Here is a 10,245-nt window from a genome sequence, read left to right as displayed (position 1 = left end):
TGTGGTGGAAGTGTGCGTGTGCGTAACACCCAGAAGGGAGCGTTTCCGACCCCATAAAGTATATATATTCTTGATCAGCATCAATAGCCGAGTCGATATACCCATGTCTTTCTTTTTTCTCTCTTCTTTTCTTTGCAAAAGTATTTGAGAACCTCCTATTTATTGTTTCACATTTACCATTAAGCCAAACTCTTTATCCAGGATATATTTTGAAGAATTTGTCGGGTCAAGCTGACATCCAGACTTTCCAGACTGTAGTCGTATGCGGGCGTTGAGGTGTGCCGGTTTACATATACGACTTTATATTATAATAATTGTCATTATGGTTTTCCACTTGCGATGTGTGAGTGAGTACTTACAGATACAACAAATTGTTTTATAAATAAAAAAGTGGCAAAACCGAAGACCCCCTTGCAGGGACATACCGACGACTCCGACGAATGTCAAAATTACCTGATACTGATAGAAGTATCGCCCAAAGTCCATATCCGCTGGGCGAATGGGGCTAACAGCGAAAGTGAAACAGTTTTAGTGGAAGTACACGGTTTGTATTCTAACGAATTATTTTATTCCATAAAACGACATGGTAGAAATTGCTTAGAGTCTATGTATTGTTCTTCCAGCTCCAGGTCAGCGGAGGTACTTTTTACACATTGTACAAAATGATGCTTCAAAACAATTTATTGACTGGCTACGACCATTTGGAGGGGAGGGGGATAAATCAAACAATTATTTCAATATCCGTTTCGATGGTTAACTGAAATCGAGGATTCAGAGCGGTGGATTGAAGAAAAGAAAGCAAAGGTTAAGAGCAATAGATTAAGCAAACACTGTAGCTGCATGCACATAATGGATATTAGCCACAAAAATATGGACAATCGAAAGGATGTTCTTATGTTTAGCTACTAGTGGGGGGAGAGATAAGGATATATATACATATTCTATACATGTCATTCAATATGAATGAGTGTGCCAGGTTCTGGTTACATACTTTTCAGTCTAGACATTTTTTTTTAGTTTTGGGGTGTGCTAAAACAGGTGTGATATTTCTTTCATTGAGTAAATATTCTTGATCAATGTTATTGTTATTATTGTGTGCATTGATTCCGTGTTGAGTTTCCTATACAGTCTTTAGAAAATGCAAAAAGGTATTTATATTAATAGCTTCGTTGTTTCGGTTCGGATCCGTTCATGGTACAAAAAAATACAGGCACATACAAAATACAAATTAATACCTTGTTAGGAACGAGGAAAATAAAAGGTTTACAAAGAAATAAATGAACAGATCATGGCAAGGAAAATGGCAAACGTCTAGTAACAAATGAATGATATGGGACTATTAATTAATGCTGATATAGTCGTCGTCGACGACGACGTGAAATCAATTGTTAGAACTCATTCTCCATATTTGAGCGTACGTTTCGCAGAACATTGTGAGTTTTTAGTATTTGATTCTTGATGTCTTTTTCGACTTGTGCTTTAGCTTTGTTAGCCAGACGCAACTTTTCGTAGGTGTCTTCGAATGCGCGCTTGGTGCGGATTAGTTTACGCCTCAATTCAGCATTTTCTTGTTCTACCTTGGCACAGTCGTGTGTAATTGTTGCAGACGGCTGTTGCTGCTGCTGTTGTTGGGACACACTCAATGCGTTTTCAACGGGTTCTGTGAATGGGATACAGATGAGGGCTCGCTCTCTCGTGAAAAATCTTATTCTGAAATGCTTACCATCTTTAGCACCTGACGGCGTCTCATTCTTCAGTAGGGCACGCTGTGTAGCTGTACACAACTCAACGCTGGAGATTCGGCCGGCATCGCTCTCTATACCGAGATCCGGCGAGGAGCTGCTGACGCGCCCCACTACCACAGCCGTGCTGGCCGGTACGCTGGATTGGTTGCCATTTGGTGGTCCCATGGGCACAGCCACCTCCTCCGAGGTGTATCCCGACTGCGACACATCGCTGCTGTTGGAACGAGCTGGCTGAACGAGTTGGCGCTGCGGCTGCACACCTTTCAAGAGCTCCAACTGCAGCCTGAGCTCCTCTGTGCGCTTCTCCAGCTGCAATTTGTCGTTGTAGGCCTTGGTCCGTTCCATGACCGCCTTGGATGCCTGCAGGGTGCTTTCGTCCAGTTGTTTTTTGAGCGAACGCGTAGCCAGCTCGTTCTCCACGAGAGTCTGCTTCAGCTCCATCTCGTTCTCCTGGTGGTACTCCAGGGACCTCTGCAGCTCGAGCAGCTGTTGGGCCTGCTCCTGGTAAAGGCTCAGCGCCACCCAGTCTCGCTCGAGCGCCTCCTGGTGCCGGCGATGCACTTCCTCGAGCTTTTCCGCTGCCTCCCGCCTCAGTTCTGCCATCTCGGCCTGGGCCTGGTCCACAGCCTCAGCGTGTTGTTGCTCCATTTCCACGAGCTGCTGCTGTGCTGCCTGCAGTTCCATGTCCGTTATCTGCGCATCTGCAGTCAATGTGCTCTGGGCCAGCTCCAGCTGATCAATCTGTTTGGTCTTTATATCGATCAGACGTTGGAGTTCGTTCATCTGCTGATCCTCCTGCGTTCCAATGGCCTGCAGGTCGGCCGTGAGGGCCTCGTTGGCGGCCCGCAAGTGCTCCATTTGGTGTGAAATGTCCATGCAGCGCAGCTGCTCCTGCTTGTATCTGTTGTCTAGATCCACCAGCTGGCATTGCACGCTCAGGACACGCTCGTCCCTCTGGGCTATCTGCTCCTCCAGCTGGGCAATGCGCTCGCTGGTGCGACTGCGCTCCTGCCTGGCCGAGCAGGCGCGCCGCCCCTCGCTTTCCGATTCGCTGGGCTGCCGTTCGGCCGTGGCAAGGCTATGTGAGGTCTCTTCCAGTCCAATACGGGCCAGGGACACCTTACGGTCCGGCTCGGACCAGGCTTCCGATTCGCTTTGGTTGTCTGGCTGCTGGGTGGGCAGGGGCAGGGAACGGCGTTCCTTGCGCAGCTGCTGCCCGTCGGAGGTGCGGCGCTTCTCCAACTCCCGCTTCAGCGCCTTGTTCTCGGCCTTTAGGTGCTCAATCGTTGGATTGATGGAGGCGGCGCCAGCGGTGCGTACCTCTTCATGCGAGTTGTACGTCTTGTGGCTGGCATCGGCCTCCGCCTCGGCATCTGCGTCGTTATACAGCATATCAGAGAGATTGCACAGCTGCGCAAGACTCTGATCGGCCAGCGAGGCGCCAGTGATATTCAGCGTCATGTTCAGGCTCTTGGACAGGTCCAGGCTACGGTCCACAGCTCGACGCATGGCGTGCCGCCTATCAGCGGCCAGTGCACCGAGCACATCCTTGTGCTTCAGCAACGAGTTAAGGAACCCGGCCAGCTCTTCCAGCCGGTTGGTCAGCACACCACAAACATCGGCGCACTCCAGTCGCCACTTATTCGCGCTCTCAGCGTCCGCCTGTACCTGGCGCAGTTCCTGCCGCAGCTGTCCAATCACCGCACTGTTCTGGTGATCCTCTCCCAGGCGGTGGATGAGCACGTCCACCTTGCGCTGCAGCAGCTTGTTGCGTTCCAGGGCTTTGGTGTACTCCAGCTCGGTGAAGGACTGCTGCAAATCGACGGCTGCTGAGCCAATTGACTCTTCGTTTATCTGAGGCAGCGACTGCGGCTGCTGGCTGGTGGCCACCAACTTGGTCAGGCGCTCCACCTCGCGGTTCTTCTCCCACAGCTCCTTGTTGACCAGGTTCTGCAGATTGGCCGTCTTCTTTTTAACCTCCGCCTGAAGCTGCTGGATCTTTAGCTCCTGCTCGGCCATCTTATACTCGTATTGTTCCTTAAGTCCCGAGGATATTTCCAAAAAGCACGCCTCATTGTCACTCAGCGAACGGCCCGTTGCCGATGGCGATATGTTGGCATTGCTGTTCTCGTTCTACAAATACATAAATATACGTTTTATAATTGTAAAAGGTACTAGTCCCTAGCAGCACTCACTTCTTTCTTAACCGAGTGCTGCTCCTGCGGCTGCTGCTGCTGGTTGAGTCTTTTGATCTCCTTGTCCTGGCTGCTCAACTTCTGCATTAGCTTCTGTATGGTGCGGCATGCCTGCTCGTGGATGCGTTCTCGCTCCTTTAGCTTCTCCTGCGCATCCTGCAGTTCGCACATATTGTCCGCCAGTTGGGCGTCCATCTCCTGCTTAGCCTACAATGGAAAGCAAATGAAGTTCAGAGTCTCTTTGAGCAATACTCGTATTTATTGGCTGGAATAGTTTGAATACTTTATAACGATAAATTTGTGTTTGATCCCCCAAAAAACTGTTGAAACATAAATCGAAACGATAAAGACTCGATAAATCCACGAAAGGTACTTTAGTTCATGTGGCCCCAAGCTCTGTTAAAAAACTGCCGCAGAAGGCTGGGAAACGTATAGTTTTGTAAGGGCCGCCCTGGCGCAGCGATTGGCAGCCGCACTGGTCGCCTGGCATAGTTCTTATGCGGCTGATTCCGCTGGTTCTGTGGGCGACGAGGGCGTTTTATTGGTCGAAAACTGCTGGCGATGGAGATTGAGTCACCTTTGCTGCATCCAATGGCATTGCACTACTGACCGCCGACGCTGACTCCCGTCCGCTGCTTCCCAGCACACTGATCGCCGAAAAGTTTGAGCTCAGCGAGGAGGTGCTGCCACTACGCTGCAGCTCAAAGGTTACACAATTTCTCTGGGGAAGCGGAGCCTTGTGCTGGCACCTGTTGGCGTTGAGTAAAGGCCGCATCAGACACGAGTCCACCTCCTGCCTGTTGATGATGGTCTCGTACTCATCGACTCTGCTCTTCAGCTGCTCTCTTTCCCATTCCAAATTGTCGTTCTCAACCTTTGGGTGGGGTTTGGGTGACTCGTGGCACCAATCAGTGTGCGGCAGCTCTACTCACATCGCGCTGAAAGATCTTCCTTTGCAGCATGGCCAGAGTGGGCATAATGCGTTTCAGCAATTGAGAATAGTTCTCCAGTTCGGCCTGAATGTGATCCACTCTCACCGTCAGGATAGTTATCTCAGTCCGAGCGACGTGGATTTGCCGCACATGCCCCCTGATGGTTCCCTAAAATGAGTGTCCCTCTCATCATCACCACATGCGTCCTATAACTAGCACTACACTACGGCCCTAATCTCTTGGGTGACACTCCCTTTTTTCTGGGGGCGTCTACTTACATTTGCCTCGTCGCTGCACTGCCGCGCCTTCTCGATTTGCTCCACCAGCTCGGCGTTCTTGATAGCCAGCTCCTGGATCTTGGCCTCGCAGGAGGACAGCGTCTCCTGGTGCTCGGCCTGTGCCGACTTCAGCTGGTCCTGGCAGGCTATCTGCCGTATGCCGGCCTCGACAAGTTCCTGCCTCGACCTCTGGACCTCAGACTCCAAGTGTTTGAGCTTTTCATCCAGTGCTTCTCTGGACTCTCCTTCAAAGGCAGCTCCAGTTTCCTAAAATGCACAAGTAGGGAATAGAGGTCATGACTGCTCAAGACATACAAGATACTCACCTCGTAGTGGCGCAGATGCTGCTGCAGCTCATCGATCAACGCATTGCTTTCGGTTTCCGCCTTGCGCTGCATCTCCTCGTGCATGGATATGGCCCGAGCGGCGTCCTTCAGCAGCTCCGTCTTCTCCTCGACCGTTTTGCGCAGCACTTCGACCTCTATCTTTGTGTCGATCAACTGCTTCGACAGAGACTCGCCCGAATTGTTTGTCCGCTGGTGCCCCAGCTGGCTCTCCTCCATGAAGTAGAGGCGCAGCTTGAGATTGAAGTTCTCCTTTCGCAGCGTCGACATCTGCTCCTCCACGTTGCGCATAGAACGGCCCGGCATGGCCAAAGGCGAGTGGCTTTCGCCTTGCAGACGGCCCGCATCGAAACTGGCATCTGTGGGGACACAAGGAAAAGCCCGGTCATTGAGTGATTTGGTTTGTGTTTTGGCTGACTCCAAAGAGAGTTTTATGTCTGATGCGCACTGGGGTTGAACGGCTTTCGCGGCAAGCAGCGTCGGGGGGGTCGTTCCAGGCTCATATCGTTCAATTGTTGGACCTTCTTCTTATATATGCTCCATAAAACGGTACGGTCCGGCGAGAAAAGCGTACAAAAAATATATATTCAAACTGGAAGACCGCTTCCGCACATCTAACGTATGTTGAATTCCAATATGTATTGCTAAAACCTAAATACTGTAGCAAACTGAGGCTGCCAAACGAACTGTGAACTGTGAGCTGTGGGCTGAGGCACACATTTTTCGAAAAACCTACTGTGATTTGCGTCTGAAATGAAACTTACATGAGTTATCCATGGTCACATCTTGCAAGACTCCGGGACTGGTGCTGAAATGGAATGGAAAGCGGAAACAATTAAGGCTCTGGGCTGACCTCTGGATGACATAGACAAGAAAAAACTCAAACTTAAACGTTAATTAATATTTTATTTTCGCAAATATTTCGGCAGTGATGTCATAAGTCCCAAGACCCCGTCTGACCCGTCCGTCAGCTACAATCTCCCAGCACCGACTCACTCTCTGCACAGCTTCTGTTGCTCGCCGTGGTCTGGGGTTGGAAGCACTCATCGATGCCCTCCAGCGTGCCGTTGCAGAACTGACCGTACACCGACCAGGCCGTCCAGCCCTGCTGCCTCCGTATGAGCCGGGCGCACTGCACGGCCATGGTAATGTCGTCGCTCAGCAGCCGCGTGCAGTTCACGTTGCACTCGTTGAAGGTATAGTACTCCGTTTGATTGGGAGGTGAGCACCAGAAGCGATCGCTGATCTGAAAGAGGCCATAGTCCCGGGAGCCGTCCGCATTGGCCTGCCCCACCGCGTGGGTGTTGAAGCGGCTCTCGAATTCCACGATGCACAGCCACAGAGGCAGCTCCGACTTGGGCACGTCCAGGATGTAGAGCTGCCCGGCCAGATCGCAGGGCTTCAGTCGAACGGCCAGGGCAAGGGCCAGAACCAGAAGCAGGAAGCACAGCAGCAGCAGGCATAGCACTCCACCACTTGATCGGGCCATTCCAAGTGAGTTCCAGTCTCGTACTGGCACTGACACTGCGGCTCTGACCATCAACGATACAGCTGATCAAAGCTTAATCGGAATCCAAACCGGTTTCAATTATTTGGCCCGATCTGAGATCTGTGAGTGGAAAATCTACGGACAAATGCAACGAGTTTCTATTTGTGGCTGGCATTACACCTTCGAATGGCAGCTATCATTAATTAATGACATGTCTCTCCCTTCCCTCCGCTCTGCTCCCCCTTGTAAGCTCTTGGAATCGGAATCTAGTAGTGAACTGAATTTCCAAATCAAAATATAGCCTAGGTTATTTACGGTTTTAATGATCTCCGACTCTTGCAGGCTCTTAACTGAAGCGTGAAAATGATAGCCCGAACCCTGTCCCTGTTCCGAGTATCTTTCAATGATTTCTATGCTCAACTATCTTACAGTTCGTTTTACTCTGCTCTAAATGGAACACACCCATTCAAAGTTCTGTGCTTTTTTGGCAGCTGAATTTCAGTCCAAGTCACAGATGAATGAGTACAAGTCGTACTTCCGCCCCTTAAATCCGTTGCTGCTGGTACTTATTTCCCATCCAATAAAATAGCATATATTACAGATCGAATGGAACATTTACTTACCAGAATTGATTGTTGCCCGAGTTCAATGAGAACCGCTTAAATGGCGAACCCTGCGATTCATTTGAGTTATTCAGAGACGTAGAGCGAAATATACCCGCCATAGTGTTCACGTTTTCTTCAACATTAGGCACTTTTATTTATACATATATTGTTCACTTTTGGAGGAAGGGATGTTGCAGAAACTCTATATTTGATGTTTAAATAGGTTCGCGTTTTTTTTTAGTTTATAATTAAGAGCAGACACGTCATCGCCTGATGTTGATGTCGATGTTGTTGGTGTTCTTGGCTTTATTCCCTAAATACCTCGCGATGCACGGCACACGACAGACCACAGACTTCGTCCCGTCCCAAGGGGCAGCAAACTATGAGTCATTGGCTGCCGCCTGCTGTCGATGAGGAGCAGTGAGCCGTAGGGCGGAAGAAGCTTCAAAGAACCCGAGAACCGGGCGGCGGATAGGCATGATATACTTCTATGGATTGGATGCACGACGTACCCGATGCATATTTTAGCACAGATCAGACCCCTGCCAGAGATGCAGCAGCACTTGAGGCCACTCGCACACATAAAGCACATTTATTTTGGGAAATGAGCAAACCGCAAAGGCTCTTCCTTCCACACGGCAATAGAACGACAATTGCAGGCCAGGCCAGAACACAGGGCTACGAAAACTCTGCCAAACATTTGCACTCATTTGTTTTGGCTACGGCTCTGTCCGTGCCCATAGCTATGGTTACAGAGGCGCTCTTGAAAATCAATGGTCTCCTAAACAACAGGTGGACTCTAAACGTGTCAGGACATGTGTCCTGTTAACACCTGAATTGCACCTCTCCTGGCTTTATAGCCCCATACCGCGGCAGGTATCCGAAGTAAAAGACCCATTCCCGCCGCAGTCTGGGCTCGCTCATCTACCTGGCTACCTGGCGCGACTCTCGAGTGGGTGTCAGGCTATGGATGGCCAGTGATAATGGCACACAAAGGCGCCTGCAGTATTCAACAGAGCGATACAATAACAATAAACAGAAGTACAGGAGGCATCGTCGAAAGCAGAGCACATTGAGTGATATGTGAGCGGGGAAGGGGGTTGGATGGCACCTTATATACCGCTAATGCGTTGACTTTGAACATGCAGCCATACGTGCATCAGACACTGTACTTTATCCTAGAAGGAGAGGTGGGAAGGGGAACTACACTCTTACGGTAAACAAAGAAACCCCACCCCTCTCTACACTTTCGCTCTCTCCTGCTACATACCCGTGTATATGTTAACTACACACATGTGTCACCGTCCACTGTTCGGTTCGTCTGATAAGGCGGGATATCATCGGAGAGGGCTTGCCGCTGCTGCCGTACTGCTGATATGGGTGTGGATTGAGCAATTGGGGATTCGCTATTCAACAACAAATTAATTTCTATACTTTTCCGCCACTAAAATTAGACACACCACAGAGCATCGCTAGCGACAAAACAAATCAACAACAACGACAACACAGACGGGCGCGAGATACTCTAGATGCATACACCGATGTACATATATACACATTGTACATCCGCACACATTCTCATATATAAATATATGTATGTAAATGTATTTTGAAGGTTTCACAAAAGCACAGCATCCTTTACATGTTATCTACAGATGCAGAAGCAGTTATTTACATATATTCCGTGACCGTATAAACAATTGTAACTTCTCTGCTGTCTCCACTTACACAAATGTATATACACGACCGATAGCCGACCCTTTGATTATTTAAACTGTAAGTTTGTTTTCTTATTATTTACATATGCACATGTATGGGAGTGTGTGTATATAGAACGACAGAGAATGGCGCAAGCACAGCAAACGAGTAGAATATCAGCGCGAAATGAATTCAAAATCTTCTACGTCCAAATAAACCGAAAGCCAGAACATAAATGACTGAACAAAAACGCGAGGCATCGAGAGACGGAGAAAAACCCAGTGCCAGCCAGTCTCATCTGCTCTGAAAAAGGAAAATGCGCTCTGTAAAACTCGCACACACTGAAAGCAGATGTCACGCATTTCCCGCTGTACCCGGAGCGCATTGTGCGCTGCTCTCGCTTGCTCTCGTGAAACTTTTGGGGTGGGTAACAAACGCGACGGGACAGTACATATGGCACATGGTATGTACATAAGGGAGGCTTTCACGGACTCGGAGAGCCACCACAAAGAGCGTATTATTCTCCGATCAGCAAATGAGTAAACTGATGGCGCACAGTGGGCAAGATCGAGAAGCCCACATATGGGCAGATATTATTATCAGTATGCATTTGGGTTACTTACTCGTCCACACTTTTGGACAGGGCTTCTGCGAGTGTCCTCAGTACTTTTCGGTCTATCTCGGCGGCTCCATTCTCCTCAAGAAAACTGGTGACTGTCTCAATAAGTGTAATTTCCTTCAAGGACGAGCCGCAGGTTAGATTCCCATTGTCGCAAAGGTCGCGAAGAGCCTGCTTAGATTGATCCATGCCTGTATGTCCCGTTTGGGGTGAATATTACTAAGCTTGATTGCGATTTGTCTATTTCAGCTTAACTTCTTTACTTTTCTTAATTTGGTAAGACACAAAAAAACACAAACAAGTACAATTATATTTTTTTTTTGGAAAAGTTACCGCGCAT

The 10,245-nt window shown here is 49.1% G+C and overlaps 1 protein-coding gene and 2 long non-coding RNA genes across 5 annotated transcripts; 1 reads left to right on the top strand and 2 right to left on the bottom strand.

Annotated features, from left to right (window-relative positions):
• Positions 1-906: 906 nt before the first annotated feature.
• cnn (phosphodiesterase 4D interacting protein centrosomin) lies at positions 907-10,241 on the bottom strand. Of its 3 annotated transcripts, XM_015184417.2 has the most exons (8): positions 9,317-9,609; positions 7,607-7,790; positions 6,259-6,302; positions 5,477-5,853; positions 5,151-5,417; positions 3,941-4,147; positions 1,724-3,878; positions 907-1,660 (listed from the first exon to the last, which is right to left on the bottom strand). In XM_015184417.2, exons 2-8 carry the CDS (start codon positions 7,705-7,707, stop codon positions 1,389-1,391), a joined length of 3,423 nt encoding a protein of 1,140 aa, XP_015039903.1. In that variant the 5' UTR covers positions 7,708-7,790; positions 9,317-9,609; the 3' UTR covers positions 907-1,388. The 3 variants fall into 3 exon arrangements, with proteins under 3 accessions (XP_015039903.1, XP_015039901.1, XP_001360950.3); XM_001360913.4 differs by lacking the exons at positions 7,607-7,790; positions 9,317-9,609 and adding an exon at positions 9,910-10,241 and having other exon boundaries at positions 1,070-1,660; XM_015184415.2 differs by lacking the exons at positions 6,259-6,302; positions 7,607-7,790; positions 9,317-9,609 and adding an exon at positions 5,943-6,193.
• On the bottom strand, positions 7,819-8,945 carry LOC117183741 (uncharacterized). Its single transcript, XR_004468892.1, has 2 exons — positions 8,859-8,945; positions 7,819-8,766 (listed from the first exon to the last, which is right to left on the bottom strand). It is a non-coding gene; the product is annotated as an uncharacterized lncRNA (long non-coding RNA).
• LOC117183742 (uncharacterized) lies at positions 8,886-9,522 on the top strand. Its single transcript, XR_004468893.1, has 2 exons — positions 8,886-8,968; positions 9,043-9,522. It is a non-coding gene; the product is annotated as an uncharacterized lncRNA (long non-coding RNA).
• Positions 10,242-10,245: the final 4 nt, after the last annotated feature.

Source organism: Drosophila pseudoobscura, chromosome 3, assembly GCF_009870125.1.
Source record: "Drosophila pseudoobscura strain MV-25-SWS-2005 chromosome 3, UCI_Dpse_MV25, whole genome shotgun sequence".
NCBI classification, from domain to species: Eukaryota; Metazoa; Arthropoda; class Insecta; order Diptera; family Drosophilidae; genus Drosophila; species Drosophila pseudoobscura.
Note: the sequence above shows the minus strand (reverse complement) of the source record. Positions and strands in the feature narration are given on the sequence as shown.